The sequence below is a fragment of the Periplaneta americana genome, chromosome 11, assembly GCF_040183065.1.
Source record: "Periplaneta americana isolate PAMFEO1 chromosome 11, P.americana_PAMFEO1_priV1, whole genome shotgun sequence".
NCBI classification, from domain to species: Eukaryota; Metazoa; Arthropoda; class Insecta; order Blattodea; family Blattidae; genus Periplaneta; species Periplaneta americana.
The window spans coordinates 162261636-162288776 of record NC_091127.1 but is presented as its reverse complement, the minus strand read 5'-3'; the positions used below and the strand labels follow the sequence as shown (position 1 = coordinate 162288776).

Sequence of the window (27141 nt, the reverse complement as noted above, 5' to 3'; positions counted from 1 at the left end):
ATGCATTATCTTTGTTTTAGACTGTTTAAGCATATTGCAGAAGGGTTATGGTGAAAGCATAATGGTGGTTGCGGGGAGCTTAAGCCCCCCCCCCCCCGAAGTATCGTATATGAAATGGACATCGTCTTTTTAGGTAGAGAAAGTGTAAAAAAATATGTATATAATATCGTTTTCGTACACACAGTTATTTAGATCCAAGAACATATCAGTTAGAGACCACTGTGTGTAGCAATATTACCATGATTCATACCCATACCTGGGTAAATTCACAGAGATCTAGCACTGATTTCTACAGACACATGAGTTACATTTTTCTATCACACACAAAACTGCAAGTATTTAATAACAAGGATATTATTATAGAACTAGCCGTACCCGTGCGCTCCGCTGCACCCGTTACAAATAAATATAAAGTAATTAGATAATTAAAATAGGACATTTGATCCAGGGAACATTCGTGTTTGATAGAAGGATAAATCGTTTATTATGTTACTTAATTTAAATTGTATTAAAAAATTAAAATGCGATCATTTTGATCCAGAGACCACTCATTTGATCATAAAAATAATTTTAGGATATACAGCAAATGAATGCCTATTAAGTTTTCTGTGCATAAGGAGCTATTTTTAATCTTACCTGTCCTCGATTCACTCAGAAGTTACTGTAATAACATTATAGCATTATGTCCATCTAGAGAAACTACACTTTCCAATGGTGAAATAATAATTAATTACACAAATCGGTTAATTTAGCTTCTGATATTACTTCATACAAACACAGAAACATTCTCTGTAGGCTATGTTTCATAGCTTTCGATTGTTGTTGTCCAAGGCCCCTTATAGACGAAGTCATTTGTTTTTTATTTCATTACACCGCCTTAGATGGCGTTGTTATTGTAATTTTGAAACTAATTTATCTCATTAAATATCAGTCCTATCAAAATTTTGTATGGAATAAACCTTATCGGAAATTATTTTTAAAGAAACTTTTGTTATGTAATATTTTTCATGAAAATTAATAATAAGGGAGATATTTCGATTTACTTAATTCAAGGCCCCTTATAACCCCCCTTTTAAATAGTATATTTTGAATGCCATATAGCCTAAAATCTAAGTTACAACGAACGTAATTTATATTCCAATTTTCATATAAATCGGTTCGGCCATTATCGCGTGAAAAGGTAACAAACATCCAGACAGACAGACAGACAAGCAAAAATTAAAAAAAAAAAAAAAAGCGATTTTCGGTTTCAGGGTGTCTCGTTTATAGATGCTTTGTTTACTTCTACTAGTGCCGTTTGTGTGACAGGTCTAGTAGTATTAGATACCGCAAAAGATTTTACCTATTTAGGGAAAGTGATTAGTCTAACGTTAGTAGAACTCGGAGGTTTAGGAATTTTAACCATCACTTCTTTTTTTAGTTATTTTTTTAGAGATGGTTTTTCTTTTAGAGAAGGAATATACATTTTTGGAAAATCGAAAATTACCAGAAAAATTTCGGCTACAGATTTATTATTAGTATAGATATTATGAAACTATCACATAACTTCAGTAGATGAAGACCTCCCTGGAATAGGGATGTAACGATCAACACTGCAATTCATTCTCAGGAAAAAAGAAAATAATTTCAGGGGCATATCATATTTCACTACACCTATATTTACTAACACAACTATTTGACGAAACAAGGGTACAAATTTTTTAGCCTTTGAATTTTATAATTAATTGCTACAAACAAATGCTTCAAAACTACTTTTTCCACCTAACTTACATCTCATATTTTAAGAAGCTGATGTTACGTACTTTTTCCGGGAGGTCTCCAATTCTGCCATCATGTAGCTTCATGTTTTCTAGGTTAGTAAAGAGTGCAAATTACAAGAGTTCTTAAGAACTAGTAATAATTTTATTACAGAATTTTTAGCTCTTATTTTATTTCAGATAAATATCCTTATAATTATGAATAAAAACTATTATTAAAGTTCGTCCCTCTCTTTGTGATCATCTGCTGACGTAGGCGCTATAGAAGACCACAGCTTCAAATGATCCTTCAGCAGGTTATATCTCACGTGCAGTCCTGTCGAATCGATGTGACCGTACTCCATAACTTCGGGCGAAGAAACTGGCCGCCATTTTACTAAGTTGCAGACTTCAGACGTAGGATTTCTGATACCAGCATTTTAAGAAAATATATGAATTTTTATAATAGGAATAAAATAACAAGTAAGTTGAGGGTTTCTGAGGAAACAGAGAGGAATTTATTCCTATGAAATTTACGTACGTAATAGAAATATAGGCAGATAGATTAATTGTGGTTCCAAAGTTGTGATGTTGGCATAGATAGAGGTAGTGGTTTATTTAAAAGAAATGTCACAATTCTAGGCTATTGGTGCAATTAACCCATTCGATTTGTGTGGATATACGTGGATTAATTGAAACGGTGTCGGGTGGAGTCCCCGCGTACCTCAGTTGCTAGAAAACTAGTACGTTCAACCAGAGGTCCCGGGATCGATAACCAGCCTCGAAACAATTTTTCTACATTCACTTTCCTTACAAGTTAAAATATAAGGTTCAATTAAGATCTTAAATTATGTGGATGGCGATGAAGAAGAAGAAGAAAAAGAAGAAGAAGATAGACGTACATGGCGATTCTTATAATCATCATAAAAAGTTGTAGATTGTGAAATATATTTGATTTATTTCCCAATTATATGGTTCATGTAGCGCTTTTGAGTTTGATCATTTTCATTAGGTTTTTGTTTAATCAAAATACAGTACAGTATTAACAATGAATGTTTTTACTCACGAACTGAGCTGCCCATGTGGACGTATTCATTATGCAGTGCATATTATACTATCTACAACACATTAGCGTACAATATAGAGAATGAAGTTAAAATGAAAAATAATCATAATATGGATATTTAAACACATTTTTTTAAATGGTGGCCGTTCATTTCGATACAGGCTTCAGTTCTAATGTGCATATTACCGCACCATAGATTATTGTGCCTAATTCCAATTACCAGGATCGTACTTCGTATCAGTAACTCATGTTGAAATAATCCTGTACCTTCTCTATAAAAGAGTACCTTACGTACTGTATATTCAGTCTTCACTTCTGCCCTATCCGAAAAGATAAAATTACTCAGACATACTATCTACTGTCCGTCCAAGTGGTTACGTCGCAGCGTCGTAGAAAGGGAGGAAATCACGTGACAGTTAATTACTTAACGAGGGCCTTTTATTTAAGCTATTTTAAACAGTTGTATAATATTACGTCCAATTCCTAACAGAAATTAATGTTCTCAGAAAAGAGCTAAGACAGCCCAGCCACTAGCTGGCGAATAAAAGCTGGTGGGGGAAACCGGGATGCGACGTAGGCAAATGGACGACAGTACCTGTGCGAAAATCGTTCAATATTGAAAGCTCTTTCGTCACTGGAAAACGCGAACATATTTTTGGAACGTAGTGTTTACTATGACCGTAAGGCTACTATGACTGTATATGCGGTCTTGGATCTGTGTGGAGGACGGTTGAACTTCATTAGTAGAAGGGGTGGGAGTGAAGTGCATTAAAAAACTCAGGCACAATAAAAATTGAAGTAAAAATAAAATGATGTCCCTGTAGTAAAAGTAAAGGTTTGTAATAACCAGGGAAAGGATTTATATGTAAATACATATTTACTTATAAAGCTAATATAATTTATATTTTGCATTATCTTTATGTTTCACAATGTGTAGGGTTGAAAAATCCTACTTTTATTTTCCATATTTTTCCATATTTTAGAGTTTAGTACATATTTTCGTTAATTTCCATATATTTTCCATATTTCATATAAAACAGTCCATATTATATTAGGTTTAACAATAAAACAAAACAAAATTCCATTAACTTTTAAAAATACATTTCAACAATAGAGATTTAAACACATGTTCAGTAATCCCTTTAACATCAGAGTTATTTGAAAATTAGCAGTCCTATCAACAATGGGAAAGTAAGTTACAAAACTGTATTAATTTAATTTAAAATTTTTAACAGACTTCAGTTGTGCAGCTCAACAGTTAAATGCCAGTCAGAGTACACATAGGTTCAGTTTTGTAAATCATACTATAAAGACGGTAAATATGCCAAAAGTACGTCATTCAGTCAATTTAAAATCAAAACTAACAAGTTACATTTCAGAATTTAAAGAAGATGGTTTATCAACTGACAATAAAATATTATTTTGTAATTTGTGTCAGTGTGCAGTATCATCTACACAAAAGTTCCTGGTGCAACAACACATTACAACTAGTAAACATCAGGCCAACAAACAACTAAATTCTAAGCAGAGACAATTGTTTTTAACACAACCAACAACATCGAATGTAAGATCTGAGTTTAACATCGACCTGTGCCGTTCTCTCATCTCTGCTGATATTCCTCTCTACAAACTAAAGAATAGGGTCTTCAGGGAATTCCTTGAAAAATATACTCAACATACAATCCCGGATGAGTCAACACTTAGGAAGACGTATGCTCCATCCATCTACGATGAGACAATACAGAAGATAAGAGATGAAATTAAAGATAGTTCAATTTGGGTTTCCATTGATGAGACTCCCGACAAAGAAGGTAGACTTGTTGGTAATGTAGTTATCGGTTTGTTAAGTGAACAATATTCTGAACGAATTCTTTTACATTGTGATGTTCTAGAAAAGTGCAATAACAAAACTATAGTTAAACTGTTCAACGAAGCTATGGGTATCCTGTGGCCAAAGGGTATTATGTACGATAATGTGTTATTCTTTATTAGCGATGCTGCCCCTTATATGGTCAAAGCTGGACAAGCATTATCTGTTGTATATCCTAAATTGACTCATTTTACTTGTGTGGCGCATGCATTTCATCGTGTGGCAGAAGTGGTCAGAGACAATTTCCCTAAAGTAGATTTGTTGATTTCATCAGTGAAAAAAGTATTTCTCAAAGCTCCCAGTAGAGTTAACGTGTTGAAAGAAATGTACCCTGAAATTCCATTGCCACCAAAGCCAATTTTAACTAGATGGGGTACATGGCTAGAAGCAGTTGAATATTATGCCGAACATATAGACTCTATTAACAATGTTCTCCTTGCATTGGACTCTGAAGATGCAGTCTCAATTGATACTGCGAAAACAGTTACCTGTGACATAAGTGTGAAGAATGACTTAGCTCACATTCAGCATACATTTTCATGCATCATAAAAACGCTCAAAAGTCTCCAAAATAGGCACCTTTCACTATCTGAAAGTTTTGAAATTATAAATAGTACTGTGGAACAACTGAATCGTGGTAGAGGTAAAGTTGCAGATGCAGTAAGAGCTAAGGTGGACACTGTACTTTCAAAAAACCCTGGATATGAAGAACTACAAAAGGTTGTTGCTGTGATGAGTGGTGAATCAACAGTGAAGATTAACTTGGACTTATCCCCAGCAGACATTGTGAAATTGAATTATGTACCAGTTACTTCTTGTGACGTCGAACGCTCTTTTAGTCAGTATAAATCTATCCTCAGAGACAATAGAAGAAGATTCACTTTTCAGCACTTGAAAGAAATGTTTGTAACCTATTGTTATGGTAACAGACAATAAAAATTGTGTTTTGTTGAAACTACATTGGAAGATAAGGTACGTCCATTATATTTTTTGTTTAGTTTGATTAAAATGTACCAATATTTAACGTACATAGTCATTTTTTTATAATTTTAAGTCCATATTTAATTCCATATTTTGGTAAAAATCCATATTTAATTCCATATTTTGGTAAAAATAACTACATATATATTTACATATTTCATATATTTTTAGTCCATATAAATCCGTTCCCTGGTAATAACCTTCTTTAGAAAAACTATGTAGAAACATAACGTACAGTACTTCATATATTTTCCTGCAGTAAAAAGAAAATATGAGTTAGAAAAAAAGTCGGATAATCCGACAGTCGATTAATAAGGTGACGGATAATCGGGGTTCTACTCTATGTCTCTAATTCCGATACATTTCATTTATGGAAGTTATTTTAAATTACGGAGATTATTAAAAACGAATTGATATAGATGGGGTAATAATGACATAAAATATTAAATATGATCCGGGAGAGCATCGAAATACTTGGAAGAAGATTTCTCAAAAACTTTGTAACTACACGATTTCTAGGTATTGGACATCGGCGTGTCTCTAACTTACTGAACTCAACTGGACCACATGTTTGTTTAACAAGTTCAAGCACTGAAATTTAGGAAGACTGATGTTGAGAAATCTTTACCAATCTATTCAAACCAATAAAAAATCAACATAACAGTAAGTACTTACCCTGTACGGGCAAAATTAGTCCAGATTGTCATCATTATGTCCACCATTTCGTCATCTTCCGCAGTTTTTGTCGAATTAGAAAAGATATGGTCTTCTGGAAAGAGGTACATCATGTCGTCCATATGGCAGACTCCTGAAATAATGTATAAATGTAATTATTATATGGATTGTATTGTATTGTATGTATGCTTGTATTAAACAACAGATGCGGTTAGTTGAGGTGAGGCTGGATTACATTTGATGTGACTGAAATCAGTCTTCTTAATGTATCCAGCTGTTTGCTGACAACAAAGTCCACTATAGTCCACTGTAGTCTATTCACGAGAAATGAGGGGTATTTTGATCGGTGTTCATTATAGATGCCTGTTGCTAGTAGCCAGAGGTGGGATGTAGTCAATATATACAAGTAGTGTGACAAGGAGCCTTTTAATTTTCTGTGCATTCTGGGTACAGCACATTGTTTTCACGACTCCACTTTGAATAAAATAATATTCATCTTTAACTCTTATTTCTTGTATTTCCTGATTAACATATCAGAGATTTTCTCAGAGACCAAGAAGAATATACAGGGTGTTGAAAAGGTATCCAATATTTTATGAGGTGATAGTATACATTAAAAGAAGAAAAAATGTAAAATAAAATGGGTCCTACAACACATACTTTCTGAGACCCGAACACTTGTTCATAGGAGGTGCTCAATGTGACGTCCATTTATGGCAATGCATTTTCTATCCTACAATACATACCGTAGTTGACACCCCTGGCATGGAATACTGATACGTCGCAATGAATACTGAAAAGAAAAGATTGGTTACGGATATGAGCGGGGTTCAACAGAGATGGTGTTGTGAATTTTCGTAATCAGCATGTGTGGGATGATGAAATCTCCAATGCACTTGAATAAACAGGGCATCAGCGCCGATTCTCAATCAACGTTTGGGTAGGCGTTCTTGGAGATAGATTAAGGGCCATATGTGCTACCACAGAGATTAACTGGAGCTCTTTATCAGGACTTTCTTAATTAACGTATTGCCTACCTTGCTGGAGTATGTGCCATGTCAGCAAAGACTACAGATGTGGTTCATGCACGATGGCACACCAGCACATTTTTTCCGCAATGATCGTGAACACCTGATGCTGACATTTCAGGACCGCTGGATTGGTTGGGGAGGCCCCACACCTTGGCCTGCTCGTTTCTCATATCTAAATCCCCTAGACTTTTGGTTATCAAGAACAACCAGGTCAATTTCAAAGAGTGCGTGATTCCTTACGCTGAAGGTCATTCTAACTCACCGTAGTTCACGGTTGGGTCTCCGAACACTGAGCTGAAGCTGTTCTCGCCTCTGTAGTCGAAGTAGTAGTAGTAAACAGTGGCGCCCGCCTTGGAATGAAGTTTGACAGGAGAGTCTGTGCAGCAGCCTTGCAACATGTCTGTATACATCTGGCTCAACAGAGAAATAATTTATCAGAGAAGACAGGAGATAGGCTATATATTTCGTGGCATAAAATTTGAGAATTACGTAATATTTCAATATTTTTGGTAATTATTCTTGAGTTTCGTATAAAACTGCTGATTAGGCCTACCAGTTGGTCTCTAAATCAGTTCATAGAGATTTAAAAGGCTGTTAGTCTTCATAACTCCAACACATTCCAATCTTCAACTGAGGAAATTCTTTTCAAAATATGTGACTGGTTCTCAGTCAATAAATTAGTATTAAATTGTAACAAAACTAACATAATTCAATTTAAATCCTGTCCAAATTCAACTTCGCAAATTTCTAGCTCAATAATTATTAATACATCCCTATTAGAAACAACAACAACCAAATTTCTTGGCTTAAAAATCAGTAATGTGTTAAATTAGAAAAATCATATTAAAGAAATTACCCCCGAACTAAATTCAGCTAGTTTTGCTATTAGATCTATGCAAAAGATAGTAAATATCAATACCTTAAAAACAATATACTTTGCATACTTCCACTCGGTAACGAGTTTTGGAATAATATTCTGGGGAAATTCCACAGATAGTAACGATATATTTCTATTACAAAAAAGAGTAATTAGAATAATAGTAGGTGCCAAATCTAGGGAATCGTGTAGGACTCTTTTCAAAAAACTACAAATAATGTCCATGGCTTGTCAGTATATCTTTTCATTAATAATCTTCCCTTATGTAATCGTGAAAACTTTGTAACTAATTCAACAGTTCATAGCATAAATACACGTCAAAAAATGACTTTCATACTCCATCGGCAAGTCTATCGTGCTATCAAAAAGGAGTGCGTTATATGGCAGTAAAACTTTTTAATAGCCTCCCTATCGATATAAAAAATGAAACTCAAAACATAAAATTATTTAGGGCCAAATTAAAGAAGTACCTAATTTCTCACGCCTTCTATTCTGTAGGTGAATTCATGACATTCAACAACGCTTCATGAAATTGATACTAAAACTTTGTGTTGTACTAGTTGACTATATTGTAAATCTCGTCTGTATATATATTTCATCTAGACTGTGGCTATAAATTAAGACTTTATAGTAGTATTAAGTTTTTTGACTTGTTCCATATTCTAGCTGTGAAGCATGTATGAATACCATGGAATGTTAATAAATACAATACAATACAATACAATACAAATATCTGTGTCTAGGATGTCCAGGATAACTCCTGCCTCTGAATCGATATTAAAATGATTTCGGAATGTATTAATCTCCTTTTGTTAAGTGCTGTCGTTATTTGTTTTAGTAAAATCTTATGGGCTACATTATTGCCTGCTTTTGATGTTTGTCTTATAAGGCTGTAATACAACAATTTATTTTATTATTTGTGAGCATTGGTCGGAGGTAGCTCGCCAGTACGGTTTCTAATACAGGGACATCATTTTATTTTTACTAACATTTTTAATATTAGCTTGCCTATACCTCTGACTCAACGCCGTTTGCTACCCCTTCCACGACTGGAGTTCGATGATACTGGCGTAATATACAAACAAATCACTTTACTAGGTATAGGAGGGAAGAAAAGTAGTTCATCCATTTACGTAAACTAGGAAATATTGCGCTTTTGAGTTTGATAATTTTCATTAGGTTTTTGTTCAATCAAAATACAGTACAGTATTAACAATGAGTGTTTTTACTCACGAACTGAGCTGTCCATGTGGACGTATTCATTATGCAGTGTATATTATACTGTCTACAGCACATTAGCGTACAATATAGAGAATGAAGTTAAATTGAAAAATAATCATAATATGGATATTTAAACACATTTTTGAAAATGGTGGCCGTTCATTTCGATACAGGCTTCAGTTCCAATGTGCATATTATCGCACTATAGACTATTGTACCTAATCCCAATTACCAGTTTCGTTCTTCGTGCTAGTAACTCATGTTGAAATAATTCTGTACCTTCTCTATAAAAGAGTACCTTACGTACTGTAAATTCAATCTTCACTTCTGCCCGATCCGAAAAGATAAAATTACTCAGACATACTATCTACTGTCCGTCCAAGTGGTTATGTCGTAGGGTCGTAGAAATGGAGGCAATTACGTGACAGTTAAATACTTAACGGGGCCCTTTTATTTAAGTTATTTTAAACAGTTGTATGATATTACGTAGACGTCCAATTCCTAACAGAAATTAATGTTTTCAGAAGAGAGCTAAGACAGCCCAGCCACTAGCTGGCGAATAAAAGCTGGTGGGGGAAACCGGTATAAGACGTAGGCAAATGGACGACAGTACCTGTGGGAAATGATTCAATATTGAAAGCTCTTTCGTCACTGGAAAACGCGAACATATTTTTGGAACGTACTGTTTACTATGACCGTAAGGCTACTATATGCGGTCTTGGATCTGTGTGGAAGGGGTGGGAGTGAAGTACATTCAAAAACTCAGGTACAATAAAAATTGAAGTAAAAATAAAATGATGTCCCTGTATTTGAGTGATTTTTTTTATTTTCTTCCTTTTTAGAATACAAAGTTTACTTGTATATGTATCGGTTTTTTTTAAAATGGCATTATTATAATTTTCTTTCTTTTATTTTTTTGATTCAAAATTACGTTACATTTTTCTACCGATTTTATTGTACATGAATCATAGCAACAGGCCGATGCCCAGGGTGCGAATTAACGGGGGGAATGGGGGGATTTCCCCCCTGTTTGAAAGTTATCCCCTCACAAAATGTAATTGCTTTAATACGAATATACATTATACTTTATAAAGTAAACAAAGAAAATAATATTGATGTATTATCATCACCGGCAAGCTGACAACAATCAATAATTTAGGAATTACACATCTTATCTCTAAGCCTGCTCATGGATATAATTATTATTATTATTATTATTATTATTATTATTATCATCATCATCATCATCATCAAGATGCAAGACAAGCAACTCAGTGCGACCAAGCGTTGAGCCGTATCGAATGAGGATAATAATTTTATGTATGGTATTTTCTATCTATTATTCTATCCCCCTCATCAGAAATCTTAATACGTTACGTGCCTATACCTAATTTGTTTGGAGTAATACAACAATTACCAGCAAATCCTAACCTTGTTTATTTATTTGAATTTCAAGTTCAAATAAACCCTTTACAAATTTGTATCATGAAATTTTTAACAATGAATATTTTCATTCTAAAAACTTAAGGAATCTTGTTTAATTCATTCGCTTCAATTTGTATTCCACATTCTGTTGTTTTCAGGGCAAACTTTCATCTGCGTATATTAACTTACTCTTTCTAAAGCATAACCATCTGAGGCCATTGTCGCTGAAAAACACATCCGGAGAGGGGATACGGAGGAAGCCCTAGAATTTCCCAGTTCCACCTGTTAAATCAATAAACCACTCGAGAATCCACGTACGCGCACCATCTTTGTTACAAAATAATTCAATAGATATTCTACAAAAACCATCCATACCGAGCATCACCAATAAAAATGAAAGTGTTAATCTCAAATGAAAAGCTTGAGTTGCGTGACAGGTCACTGATTCAAGAATTCTCCCATTACTCCAGAAATGATTTACAAAATTAATAAATTGTTATACATTACATCAACCATAGCTTTCCTTGTGTCCTTGTTGATAGGCTTGTTCCCAAAATAAAATTCTCGGATCCGTTTGGCTGCCTCTCTCCGTTCTGTTTGTGTCTCCTTACTCCGAGAAAGAAAATTATCCATAAAGCCTTCAAAGTCTTCATTTAAGTTCTGGATTACAGATTCGTGTTCATATATTCCTGTTGTAAGAAAGAAGAATACCTGTCAGAATTATTATCACATCAACAACGGAAGTAGATTTTAAATTCACAGTGGCATTAGGCCTAATCGATAAATAACGAGAGTATAAATTCCACTCTGTTACGATAATTGGAGAAGAATTTGCAGATTATTTGTTTTGATACTTTCTTCCTCAAATAAAATGTGACAAGTCTGGCACTGTTGTTATTGAAACAGTAGCAAATGTATAAGAAATAATGCAATCGGAAACAAACGTTCAAAATACTGAAAATAAATTTCATAGGTTGTCAGAATTTTTCAGGAAATGAAGTGAGCCTGCCATTGAGTACTGAAAATTCATATTTATCGTTTGTAAAAAGTACGCTCAGAACTGTTTGGAGATACGCTTGCGCGGCCTAACAGTAGGCCTAATGTCCAATGTTGAAACAGAGAAGCGACTTCTGTTCGAGCAATGTTGTAGTGGTGGAATGATTTCCCTAGGTTTTATTTTATTAGATTTAAAAATTTTCGTGAGGCTATATGAAATAACTTGAGCCGATTAAAAATTATCGTTTTGCATTTTGCGTCTCTCACGGGCACTGATGTTGTGCGAAATGATACAAATAGATGTACAAACAAATTTGAAAAGTCTCTTAAGATAAATTGAATAGTGGGACTCTCTTTCTGAAGTCCTTTTGTCCCCATTTCTCTTACTGCAACAAATTGGTACCTACTTTCTACTTTTTCTGTCCCAATCAGTAACATATAATCATTGACAGTAAAGTGTTATGGTTGTAAGGTCACAAGATTCACGAAACTAAAGATACAAACTCAGTCTTTCTTGCAAATCAATATTTCAGGTGTAACTCCCTGTAAAGTTTGATTTGAATAATTTCGAACGAAAAATTGTTCCGGGGCCGGGCATCGAACCCGGGATCAAACTTTATAGGGAGTTACACCTGAAATCTTGATTTTCATAATACACGTCACTGTTCGTTAACAGAAAGCCACAATTTAAGTCACACGGAGTTAGTGTGCACTCGAAGTTGGTTGCTTGACGGTTGTCAGCCCACTTTGACGTCTGTGGATATAGAGGAAAAAACTGGATCGGTGTCGGGTAGAGTTCCCGGGTAGCTCAGTTGGCAGAGCGTTGGTACGTTAAACCAAAGGTACCGGGTTCGATGCCCGGTCCCGGAACAATGTTTCGCTCGAAATTATTCAAATCAAACTCTACAGGGAGTTACACCTGAAATCTTGATTTGCATAATACACGTCACTGTTCGTTAACAGAAAACCACAATTTAAGTCACACAGAGTTAGTGTGCACTCGAAGTTGGTTGTTTGACGGTTGTCATCCCACTTTGACGTCTGTGGATATGGAGGGAAAAATTGGATCGGTGTCGGGTAGAGTTCCCGGGTAGCTCAGTTGGCAGAGCGTTGGTACGTTAAACCAAAGGTCCCGGGTTCGATGCCCGGCCCCGGAACAATTTTTCGCTCGAAATTATTCAGTCTTTCTTGTAGGAAGATACACTTAAATCCCTAAAGAGGAAGAGACCGAGTTCTATAATTGGGTGACCAACTGATCAAGCATGCCATCACTCGTATAGAACTGACATCTTTGAGTTCTGAGCATACCTGCAGCAAGAATGGCGCCGTCTCCTGAAGTGAATCCAACCATCCAGGGGACGAGATGTTGACCGGCAGTTGACAGAATTGCTTCCAGAGGAGTCGCAGAAATGAACATCTCGTCTCCTTCTTCTACCGCGCTCTCGACCACAGGCCCGAACCAAATAGTGGGCACACCATGCTTTTTCTAAAACAGTACATGAAGTAACTTAATTGCAGTGCTTAATTTGGAATGGATACCGGTACGTTTATTAGGAGTAAAAGGCGGTCGGGCATCGTGCCGGCCACATCAACTCATTCTATGGTCCGTCCCAGGAATCCGTGGAGTAGAAAGACGAAATAAGACCTGTGCGCAAGTGGTACGTGGGAGGGCTAGAACTAATGACCACTCTGGGGGGAGGGATTGATTGAACGAAACTACCAATCGCTTGCAGAGAGGGGATCATTTCTATCTGAACTCTTTACCATTAGCACCTTACCCCTTAGCGGCCTCGAGCTGATGCTGCCCGCAATACACATTTATTGCTTATAAAGGTGCCTTTACATTATGTATGTACAGAGCGTTCGCCTACGGGTGGGGCCGGGAAAGCGGCCTGCCTGCGGTGTCGCTTGCGGGAATCGTCTATCCGTAAGCTTCCGCTTTCTATACTATACTCCGTAGAGTTTTAATTTTAAAAGTTTAGCAGCAGTAAAGACTGATGTTTTTGAAACACTAACTTCCTGTGAAACACGTCTTGGAGATTTATTAGGAAAGCGTGTAAATGATGCACTGATTTCATCAATTTTTTCTCCTGTCAATACTCTTTGTTTTCGCTTAGGAATTGTAGCATTTATCGACCCTGTTGTCCTTCATTCGTTAACAAGACGTCTAACAGTTTCTCTACCCTGAATTGGAGCACCCGGATATTTCACTTCAAATTGCCTACGCACCTCTCTACATGACTCTGTTTTCACATATGCATCATACATAAAAACTCTCTGTTCAAGCGTGAATTTTGCGTTTTGCATTGTTAACAAATTTTACACACACGCTGAATATTTAAGCAACTGTGTCAAGAAACTGCACTGTACGTGTTAAATACTGGAACATCTGGCTCACAAATGATAACTTGTCGACCTTGATGTCCTGATTGTCGAGCGTGTCTCAACAAATGCGCGCACAAAGCGGCGTATCAGTACATGCCCTTTCCTGGCCCCACCCGTAGGCGAACGCTTTGTATTATTCAATGTTTTCCTGTACTTTATCCCATAATTACTGCCAACATTTACTTATATACTGTAGGGTTATGTAGCACATTTTACACAATTTATTAAAAACATTCATAATGTTATAATTGCAAGAATATAAGTAATTATCGTCATCAGAATTCTCAAAGAATACCTATATGATTTTAACTAATTGGGGGTACTTGACGTTTCGTCATTCACCCATATAAGCCAGTTGTGTAGACCAATTTACCGACACCAAGAGTAGGCCTATATACAGGGTTAGTTAAAAGTCCCGCACTACCTAAATAACTTTTGAAGCATACGGTTCAGTGACATGAAACTTGGTATGTGGGGATAACCATATACTATGAACTCAATAATGGTATTACCGAGTTTTTTCTACTTCTGGTTTAACCAGCGAATAGGGATTATAAAGAATGGACACTGAGCGAATTTTCCTGTGTTTTGTTTCTCTGTGCGCCAGCTTTTAGTTCCACTTTCAAGCGCTAGAGGTTAGTGTAATCGAGCATACGGTAAGATAATAATTGAGAATAGAGTTGAGACACAGGATCCAAACATCGCCTACCTTATTGCATAATCCAGTAACGCTTTGCTTCAAATAATTCAAGTTAACCGCTTTTCCTTATTTCTCAGTGACAAACTAGTTGTAATAATAATATTTTATATTTCAGACATAATAAATTATATTATAAAATAATATAATACATTATAAAATTAAGTATCGAATTCGTTTAATATTTGTGTATAATATAATATAGGTACATGGTTTTACTTCTCGTAAGAGTTTTGTTTTTCCATTTTCAGCGCTATCAAATCATTACATATTTTAATTGTTGTTGGGGTCAACGTCTCAACTCTCATTATAAAGGAACTCTAGAGTCTAGACATTACAGTTAATGACGGATTTATTATTTTATGGATCCAATTTATTTTATTTGAGTACATAATGTACCTAGATATATTAATTATGTGTTATATTTCCGCTGTGTCGACTTCTAGCTGGTGTGATGTCAGCGCCAACTCTAGGTAGAAAGCAGAATCTCACGCTTTAACTGGCTTGAAGGTCATTGAAATCAGTCCGGCTACATCAAAGGTACCGACGTGAAGTGTCCATTCTTTATAATCCCTATTCGCTGGTTTAACCGGAAGTAACTCCAACTATCTTATTTTAAATGGAACACTCAATAAATTTTTCATTTTTCAATAGTGCTCATTAAGCGCTTTACAAAAAGTACCCACACTTGATACTTCTGTACAAATTTAGTGTTCCTAAATACAAATGGAAGTGGTGCAAGGTATTCCTAAAGCCTGGTTAAATCATTCCTTAAATGGTTTCTATGATCGAGTGATACATTGTATTTTTTTTATTTTAGTAGGTTATTTTATGACGCTTTATCAACATCTTTGGTTATTTAGCGTATGAATGAGATGAAGGTGATAATGCCGGTGAAATGAGTCCGGGGTCCAGCACCGAAAGTTACCCAGCATTTGCTCATATTGGGTTGAGGGAAAACCCCGGAAAAAACCTCAACCAGGTAACTTGCCCCGACCGGGAATCGAACCCGGGCCACCTGGTTTCGCGGCCAGATGCGCTGACCGGACACATTGTAAAGCAGCTGAGGGCTACCAAATTCAACACATAATTTAGAAGGTGAGCTAGCTTTGTTTTGTTTTTGTTAAGGAAGGAGTATTTTGTTATTTTAATATTCGATACACTTTTCTATTTTCTTGACTTAGCAACACTGAATTTGTAAAGAAGTATCGAATGTGGGTACTTTTTGAAAAGCTCTTAATGAGCACTATTCAAAAATAAAAAAATATATTGGGTGTTCCATTTAAAATAAGAAAGTTGGAGTTACTTCCGGTTAAACCGGAAGTAGAAAAAACTCGGTAATACCATTATTGAGTTCTTAGCATATGGTTATCCCCGCATACTAAGTTTCATATCGCTGAACCGTATACTTCAAAAGTCATTTAGGTGGTGCGTTTATTGTTTTAATATTCGATACACTTTTCTGTTTTCTTGACTTAGCAACACTGAATTTATATAGAAATATCGAGTGTGGGTACTTTTTGAAAAGCTCTTAATGAGAACTATTCAAAAATAAAAAAATATATTGGGTGTTCCATTTAAAATAAGAGAGTTGGAGTTACTTCCAGTTAAACCGGAAGTAGAAAAAACTCGGTAATACCATTATTGAGTTCTTAGTATATGGTTATCCTCACATACCAAGTTTCATGTGACTAAACCGTATGCTTCAAAAGTTATTTAGGTGGTGCTGGACTTTTAACTAACCCTGTATACAGCATTTAAATATAATATTAAATTTTTCATATACAGATAATTAAATATTTAATGACTACAAACCTATAATTAATTCATATAAATCCAGTAGATGCGTAAGCCAGGCCTATATGTAAAGCATTTAAGTATAATATTAAATTTTTCATATACAGATAATTAATTATTTAATGACTACAAACCTATAATTAATTTATATAAAGCAGTAGATGTGTAGGCCAGGTCTATATGTAAAGCATTTATAATATTACATTTTTCATAAACAGATAATTAATTATTTAATGGTTACAAATCTATAATTAATTTACATATGTCCAGTAGATATGTAGGCCAGGTGTATAATTAAATTTAATTAAATTATGGTTTATTTAACAACGCTCGCAACTGCAGAGGTTATATCAGCGTCGCCGGTGTGCCGGAATTTTGTCCCGCAGGAGTTTTTTTATATGCCAGTAAATCTACTGACATGAGCCTGTCGCAATTAAACACATTTAAATTCCATCGACCTCGGCCGGGATCGAACTCGCAACCTCGAGCATAGAAGGCCAGCGCTATAGCAATTACGTTACCGAGGCCGACTGCCAGGCCTATATGTAAAGCGTTTAAGTGTAATATTTAATTTTTCATTCATTCATTCATTCATTCATTCATTCAGTGTTCTGCCCAAGGGCAGGTCTTTCTCTGCAAACCCAGGTTTCTCCAGTCTTTTCTATTTCCTGCCTTCCTCTTTGTCTCCTCATATGATCCATATATCTTAATGTCGTCTATCATTTGATATCTTCTTGTACCCCAAACTCTTCCTCATCAGAATTTTTCATATACAGAAAATTAATTAATTAATGGGTACAAACCTATAATTAATTTATATAGGCCTAACTCTAGTAGATGTGTAGATATTGTACTAAATTACAATTAAATTAATTTTAGCACACTTACAAGGAACCTGCTATTTTTCATAACACATTATTTGCTAGAAAGTTCTTCTTTGCTGTACGCGTACACCAAATGATTACGATACAAGGTTGGGAGGTGCTCTTTACAAAATCGAGGAATTTCCGAGATTTTATAATACACTTCATTTTGCACGACTATATTTTTAAAATTGAAAATACAATACATTTTGCATTGAAAATTTAGAGCAATATTATTCCAAAGCCTTCCGTAAAACTGCACTGTAATGGTAACTAAGCAACGATAAGTGCGCTGTAATGGGTCTATATCAGTATACAGTACATGTAGTATGAAGAACGGGTTTCTGTGTGGGAATTCTAACATTCAATGTCTAATACCAATGTCGGACTTAACTTAAATACAGATAAATCACAGGCTATCTTATTTTCGAGTAAAAGATTAATCCCCGATATTAATAAGCTGAACCTTCCTCCTGTGACTCTGAATAAAGCGATCATTCCATTCAGTTCAACTTAAAAAACCTGGGAGTTCATTTTGAATCTAACCTTACCTGGGACACGCATATCAAACACACATGCAAGAAAGTATTTTCCACTCTTCACTCATTAAAAAGATTGTACCACTATCCAGCTAAATTAAAGCAGACGCTTGTACAGACTCTTATTATGCCTCATTTCGATTATTGTGACGCTTTACTCAGTGATCTCAGGGTGGATTTATCCCAGAAACTGCAACGTGTTCATAATGCGTGTGTTCGTTTCATTTGTAATGTCCGCTACTACGATCACATTTCGCCTTCTTTCGATAAATTATTGTGGCTCAGATTAAATGAGAGGAGAAAGTTACATTCCCTTTCTCTCTTATACCGAATTTTGCACATCTCTAATCCCTCTTACTTATCTGTCCGATTCCACAGTCTTTCTCGGTATCATAACTTAAATACTCGGTCACAATATGATAACACGCTAGAAATACCACTCCACACATCATCTCTTTATTCTTCATCTTTCACTGTTGCTACTTCTCGTCACTGGAATTCTCTGCCGCCTGAAGTCAAGGGCTGCCGAACTTTAATTTCCTTTAAATGTAAATTAGAAAAATATCTTATGATGAGTTGCCAGACCTAACGCGTTGCAAATATTTAATGTAATGTGTTCCATTGTATTTATTTATTTTTTTTGTTTCTTATTTTTATTATCTAAATCGTGTTTATTTATCACTTAATGTCCATATGTATCCCACTGTGTTGTTTTTTTATTATTCATCTATTTTTTGTGTACATTTTATTCAATTGTCGATTTCTGGTTTAATTATGTAAATCCTACTTAATTGTAATCTAATACTAATATGTATAGCAATGTGTTTATTTTTATTTTTACTGTGTGTATTTTTTTTATTGAATTATCGGCTTCTGTTTTTATGTGATTCGTATTTGATTCTAACAACATTAATATGTATTCCACTATGTTCATTTTTATTTTATGAGGTAAATTTTTATGTAACTACCTCTTTTGATCTCATTATGTACCTAAATTGTATCAGTATGTAATTATTTAATTCCGATCCAGTTTTATGTTCAACTTTGTAAGCAAGTTTTAATCCTGGTTGAGTGTAAGTGAAGGCCTAGCGGCATGCGGCATTAACTCTGCCAGGTTAAATAGAGCCATTATTATTATTATTTTACTTATTATTATTATTATTATTATTATTATTATTAATAGCTGTAAATACAAAAAAAAACACGATCGTGCAAAAACATTGTTACGATTCACTTTTCCATAGGAATACCGCAAAGTAGTCATAATATAAACACCTATGACCATGGGTGGGCAACTCGTGCTCTCAAAGTGTCAACACAATCTCAATGCAGGTAGAACGGACTCTGTACTAGCTGTACTGCCTGTGTGCGATTCTTTCAAGACACAACTTCGATCGCGTCTGCAATAAGTGGCGGCTCGTTTTAAGTGAAAAACAATGTAATTCCCAGATCATTTCCCTTTAGTTACGAGTAAAAAGAGAATTTTTTTTATTAAGAAGAGAGGTAAAGCTTGTATTCTATTACACTTTCTTACGCATGACATTTTATGTTACAAATAAACAGTGAAGGTTTTAGTAAAGATATAATGTCTGCATCTGCTTTAGAACAGCTAAAGGTAAAAATGAGATATCAGCAAGGTGAGACTGATATCAAATATCATTAGCACGTTGTGCGTGGGAGTTACAGAATTGCACGACATGTAATCGATTAGCTAAGAACATTTATGGATAAATTTGAAATGTGGTAGTATCATGTAGAACATAGACACTTTCTTTGACTATAAACTATATTCAAGAGTGATAAGAAAATCTTCTTATCAAATATAAGACCCTACTTCAAGACCTACAGCAGAATTCAGTGTTAAGTTTGGAGAAACAGTGACAATTGACAAGGAATCGAAATTTTTCTGAAATCTTTTTGGCTTACGCCGATAGAAAATCCTGAAAATTTATAGCTTAAATTAATAAATCTACAGAACAGCACGCCACTCAGATTCCAGCAAAATCAGAAATCGAACTGTTCTTAATGTTGCCTAAGTAGAATTTCCAAATATACTCTTTGCTTCCATATATACTGCATGTGCTTGAGGCAGAGTTTAATATTAGAAAGAAGTGTAAAAGCTCTCAAAGTAAAGAAAGAGCTCAGAAGTAAGCTTATTTCATCTGCCGTGACATGTAAAAAATACTTCCTTGAATTTGTTATTGTTTGCGAATACAGACTATTACCTTTCTGAGAACAGAGGAATACTCTTTAATGTATAAAGACTTGTAAATTCTAGCGTTCTACGTTTCAAATAAGAAATATTAACAAATAGTGTAATAATAAATAAGTGTTGCATCCTGAGAAATTCACGCCATCATAACATCCGAAAACTAATAGCACAAGCCCTTAGAAACAAATCCTTCGAGGTCCATGAAGAGGTGCACTGCGTTGCGTCTGAAGGCGGCGGAATTAGAAGAGCGGACATCGTGGCTCTAGACAAGACTAATAGTAAAGGCTTTATACTGGACCCAACTGTTAGATTTGAGATGAGCCAGACCCAACCATCCGAGGTCAACAAAGAAAAACAACAAATTTATGAGCCTACTATTCCGTATTTTCGAGAAAAATATCAGATGGAAGGCACCTGGGAAGTACATGGTTTAATGATCGGAGCGAGGGGCACCATCCCACGATCAACTGTAAACACTATCAAAACATTTGGAATCCATGACATCATTCCAAAAATAATTACTTCAACCATTAAAGGGTCTGTGGCAATTCTGAAAAATCATTTATACGGAATATCATAATACCCCCCCCCTCTTTTCTATTCGTTAGTGTGTGATTGTTACAAATATATGTACAAATTTATTATTTCTTAAACTTAAGCTCCTAGTTCACATTTAAATTTGGCTCATCTATCTTACTGTAATCATTACTATTCTTATATGTGTGTTATTCTGTGTTTTTGGCAACCCAGGATGCCTGGGCAGACTATTTCTTGAAATAAATTATATACTTGAAAAGGTTGTATTCAGTTTGTGTTTCCAGTACTAAACTAATTTACAAAGCTAGAAAATAATATAATTTTGTTATGTGTTCAGGTATAGTCTGTCTAAAATAACTATAATTATTGTACTATGCGTCATTCTGAAATTGAAATCATGGAACAGATATCACGACCACCTGCATGAGCCGCCAGAGCGCACCGTGGCAGTGAACTGCTTTTGCAGCGAAACTACAAACAACTTGTAACTGCTGCGGCTGGCTCCGTCTGCCTTTCTCTCTTTCAAGGTTTTTTAGCACTTTGGGAGCACGAGTTGCCCATTCACGGCTATGACGAAACATTTGGACATTATCACGTCACGATAACACATAGCCAACTATGAACACTAAATGTTTCAAGATAACCTGAATTAGATTATGCAAGGGTTAAATAATAAAACAATGCCGATTGCTTCAGATATCTTGTTTCTTTCTCAGTAAGTATTCGTGAGCGCAGTAGCAATGACTGTGCATATGACAAATATTTGTCATTCTCACTATATAAATTATGATTACATAAGACAATATTGAGTGGAAATTCTTGGAAATATGAGTACCCTGAGTAAATTTACTACATTTTCTTCCTAATCTCACCAACCAAGACAAGGTAACTCCAGTCATGACTTTGCAGTGAAAGATAATTATTATCGAAAAAGATGCAAGTCATTAACAATGTGTTACAAACAGACATGACGTCATGTCACGTCCCTTTGACATATGGAGGGAGCGTAGCAACGAGTTCAATGGCGTCCCTGCAAATGACATACACCTAACGTTCAGTATAGAGACCGGAAATGCGCTGTCTGGTTATAAGAGTTTTGATTATCATAAGCAGTTACCTTGTTAATTAATTTAAAACTAGAGGCTTGTGCAGCAAATGCTGCAAACTAAGTTCATTAGACGTTGAAATAACAATTTTTCTGATTTATTTTCAGTGAAGAATATCAGACATTTTGAAAGCTATTTGCTTCCATAATAATGAAACATACTCCTTTTGAATGTTTTTTTTATCCCAAATACTTTTTCTTGAATCTATCTGCCTTAGCTTTTGAGTTTCAATGCAAAAACTCCAGTAACAATGTCAGGATGATCAGTGGGTTTTTCATGTAGGAGTAAATCAATACCTATTTCATGTCACTGTGGATTGTAGGTGAAATTTACAAAAAGTTAGGTTTGCTATGCTTTCGAACAATAGACATAGTATCTTGGTATAGCTGCTGCATGTAGAGCTTGAAATGTAGAGGGTAAAACATTTTATCTGCTAAGAGATCTTGCTGAAATGATCGGGAGACTACAAAATTATGTAGGCTTCTTATTTTATCAGTAAGTAATAGCTTTTGGTCTTTCCTTAGGAACTGTAATTTTTGCGCTCTCCCGAGCCAATACTGAAGAGAATGACGCATATAAATATCTATACCACACCGCCATTAAGTATATGAAAAAGACCCAAACCCACTTGATTAATAACTATAAAAATATTTTATTTTTAATAACAATATTATTATCATACGCCAGTTTTGTAGTTTTGTATATAAGCTGCCACTCAGTAAATTATAGAAATGAAGATCTAATTTAAGATATTCTCTACATCTACTTATATAACCCCAGAACATTTCACTTTCATAACATCAATATAGCATTAATATGTATAATTAATGAAAAATAATCACTTCATGGCATTAACTATAATAATATTTCATTTCTAATGGTAATAATGTCATCAAACCACCTCAAGTTTCGTAGATTTTAATATCCAATACACAGCAGTACTCAGAAAATTATATACAGCAGAATCAGATCTGTAAATTATTTTTAGTAAGTCTTGAAGTATTTAATAACCAATTGAATTGAACTCTAAATATGTCAGCAATCCTGCAGGTCATGGCCTTCGTGTAATAGCCTATTGTTTATTGCAGTGTGTGTTTTGTTTTATTCTGAAATGCAATTAGTTTTCAAAACTGACGAAAGGTGGATTTTGGAAAATAGAAAAATGATGTGGGAAAATTGACATTTCACTGAAAACTACTATTTTTTCTGAAAAACTTTGAGTTCCAAGCTTCAGAATGAGGGATCATTTAATAAAATCCGTTCAGCCGTTTTCCCGTAATTTCCATTACCAGTTCAAATTATATATATAGATTAGATACTAAATAATGAAGGTGTGGAAAAACACATACAAGCAAAATATTAATGAACATAACTAAAATTATGGATTTTAAATAGAAAAGTTTCATTGCATAAAAATATCTGTATAGGATTGTACAGTTCTTCCGTTAGGGAAGCGACTGAACCCCGCAACCCGAACGGCCTTTGGATGTTACAGAGCGGCTCTCTTTCAGCGTTAACTTGTGTCTAGTCTCTGTACTTCCGGTAAAGTCACGAGTTCAAATTTTTAGGCTGTAATGTTAGTTGCATACAATAATAATAATAATAATAATAATAATAATAATAATAATAATAATAATAATGATAATAATAACAACAACAATAATAATAGTAATAATAATAATAATAATAATAATAATGATATTAATAACAACAACAACAATAATAATAGTAATAATAATAATAATCATAATAATAATTTATTTAACCTGGCAGAGTTAAGGCCATACGGCCTTCTCTAACACTCAACCAGGAGTAAAAACTGCGTTACAAAAACACTACAAATTTACAAAGTACACTACAATTTTACACACAAAACTGAATAAGATAATAATAATAAAATGTAAACAACAAATAAGAAGAAATCAGACATAATATATAACATACAGAAAGAAAGAAAAAAGCATAATAAAATGTGAACAGCAGGTCAAAATAAATGAGGCATACAAAGTATAAAAAAATAAGACAATTATTGATAATAATAATAATAATAATAATAATGATAAAAAATAAGAATAGTAATAATAATAATAGTAATAATAATAATAATAATAGGCCTAATCTATACTAATAATAAATCTGTAGCCAAAATTTTTCTGGTAATTTTCGATTTTCCAAAAATAATTGGTGTTAACATGTATAATTAACCATCCTGAAACCGAAAATCGCTTTTTTGACATTTTTGTTCGTATGTCTATCTGTCTGTCTGCCTGTCTGTCTGTCTGGATGTTTGTTACCTTTTCACGCGATAATGGCTGAACCGATTTATGTGAAAATTGGAATATAAATTAAGTTCGTTGTAACTTAGATTTTAGGCTATATGGCATTCAAAATACTTTATTTAAAAGGTGGGTTATAAAGGGGCCTGAATTAAATAAATCGAAATATCTCGCTTATTATTGATTTTTGTGAAAAATGTTAAATAACGAAAGTTTCTTTAAAAATAATGTGCGATAAGTTTTATTCCTTGAAACATTTTGATAGGACTGATATTTAATGAGATAAATGAGTTTCAAAATTACAATTACAACGCCATCTAAGGCGCTGTACTGAAATAAAAACAAATGACTTCGTCTATAAGGGGCCTTGGACAACAACAATCGAAAGCTTTTAAACATAGTCTAAGGGAATGTTTCTGTGTTTGTATGAAGTAATATCGGAAGCTAATTAATTGTTTAATTATTATTTCATCATTGGAAAGTGTAGTTTCTCTAGATGGACATAATTCTACAATGTTATTACAGTAACTTCTGAAACATATAACAAGTAATATAAAGTATACACATTAAAACTAAATGATATGTCAATCTTCATTAAACTAATATTGCATGTAATAACAATTAAGAAACATGTTAAAGGAATATATTGTCATTGCACCAAAAGATTGCACTTTGGACCAAAATGACCGCATTTTAATTATTTAAATACAATTTAAAATAAGTAACATATTAAACGATTTATCCTTCTATCAAACACAAATGTTCCCTGGATCAAACGTCCTATTTTAATTACGTAATTACTTTATATTTATTTCTAACAGGTACAGCGGAGAGTAGTAATAATAATACTAATAGTAGTAATAAAATAGTGCAGTACAAAGTATACAATGAATACAATATTTTTAAGTACACACAGTAAGGAAAATTATGATTATATATAGCTCAACTTATCACATTAGAGATATACCGTTATCGGAAAATATGAAAACAAAAATATAAAATAAGTTAAATATCACTAGAACAGAAAAAAAAATGTGAATACATGGAAACATGCAATACAACACTTGTCATAATAGCAAGTTAGTTTGGCAACTCGTCATAAGATAATTTTCTAACTTGGATTTGAAAGATTTCAATGTTCGGCAGCCCTTGACTTCAGGCGGCAGAGAGTTCCAGTGACGAGAGGTAGCAACAGTGAAAGATGAGGAATACAGAGATGATGTGTGAAGTGGAATTTCTAGCGTGTTATCGCGTTGTGATCGAGTATTAATATTATGATAGCGAGAGAGAGTATGAAAACGAGCGAATAAAAATAGGGGGATGAAGTGTGCATAATTCGATATAAGAGAGAAAGTGAGTGCAGATTTCTCCTCTCATGTAACCTAAGCCATGATAACTTCTCGAAAGAAGGTGAGATATGATCATAGTATCGAACATTACAAATGAAGCGGACGCACGCGTTATGAACACGCTGTAGTTTCTGAGCGGAATCAATCCTGAGATCACTGAACAAAACGTCGCAATAATCGAAGTGAGGTAGAATGAGTGTCTGTACAAACGTCTGTTTCAATTTAGATGGATAATGATACAATCTTTTTAGTGAATGGAGAATATAAGCCTAAGACAATGTTAACAAGAGATAAATTTTGTGGCCGGGAGGAAAAAGGTCTTAAGTAAAAATTTTATACTTTTCAGGAATGCAGTAGAAAGATTGAAATTGATGTCAATTATAGAGTTTTTTTAATTAAGAGGTTTTTCCTGGATATTATTTGTTTATATTTCTTCTAAAATAGATAATGTTGCTCATTTAACAATTTTCTTGATTATTTCCAAAAATAGCCGCACTTAAGCCCTTTTAAGACTAGAAGCCATACTGAGTAGAAGGGACTATTAAACATAAGACCTTTTTCATGTCAAAATAAATGAGAAATGTAAATTATTAGGAATGCAAAATGGGTCTTAAACAATTATAGGACTGTTTACCTGGTACTTAAAGTTTTAAAAGGAAAGGGCATCAGTATGTGATAAAATGGCTAAAATACAAGTTAGACCTTTTTAATAGGGAAGCATGGAAAGTAAACATGTGATGGTTTGTAAGGAATAAAGTATTAAATATTCTGAAGTATTTTATTCTGTGTATGCTTGATTCAAAAAGTAGGCCTACTCAGGACATTTGGTAACGCTCTATAAATCCAGTCAGGAGTGTTATTTGACTTTAGCCGTTTTACCAGATTGTAGAGAATTGTTTCTACTTTCAGAAAATATAAAAATCTCATTTTCACAAAAAATTGACTTAAGACCTTTTTCCTCCCGACCACAGAATTATGGAGCGGTCTCAGAGACGGCACCTCTTTGTTTGAGGGTTAACAAAATATAGAAAATGGGTAGGGTAGAGTAGCATAAATCGCACCGCTTCCTAAATCGCAACAGTGCTAGTTTAAAACAAGTTATTGTAGTAGTGTAGCATCTAGTGGTATTGTTACAATCTACCATATGAACTTCCACCATGTCACTTGATTTCTGCCTCTTCTTTGTGCTAGCAACATGGTGATAAAGTATTTAATACAATCGTTCAGGTGGATGTAAATTTAGCTAACATTTTGTAATTAAATAACGGATTTGTATGCAAAGGAATCCATAATCTTAAGATGTTATTGGTTAAAAGAAATATTAAAGAACATTTAACTTAATACGATTTTTGAACATGTGGTGATTATAGGCTAGAATGAAGGAAATAATAACTTATGACGTAGTTTCTTAATTCGCACCACTTTGTAGGTGCCTAATTCGCACCGGTGCGATATGAGCAACTGTAGCAATTCTAACCGTACAAAACAACGCCCAAAAATTT

The 27141-nt window shown here is 34.3% G+C and overlaps 1 protein-coding gene across 1 annotated transcript in view; it reads right to left on the bottom strand.

Moving 5' to 3' along the window:
- Positions 1-1880: 1880 nt before the first annotated feature.
- Positions 1881-27141, bottom strand: part of LOC138708568 (uncharacterized) — a 92207-nt gene continuing 66946 nt past the window's right edge. The window contains exons 16-20 of the mRNA XM_069838684.1: positions 13187-13364; positions 11390-11571; positions 7622-7769; positions 6329-6461; positions 1881-2162 (exon numbers count right to left, since the gene is read on the bottom strand). Of these exons, the coding sequence (XP_069694785.1) occupies positions 1973-2162; positions 6329-6461; positions 7622-7769; positions 11390-11571; positions 13187-13364 (831 nt within the window). The 3' untranslated portion in view covers positions 1881-1972. The remainder of the gene's footprint in view (positions 2163-6328; positions 6462-7621; positions 7770-11389; positions 11572-13186; positions 13365-27141) is intronic.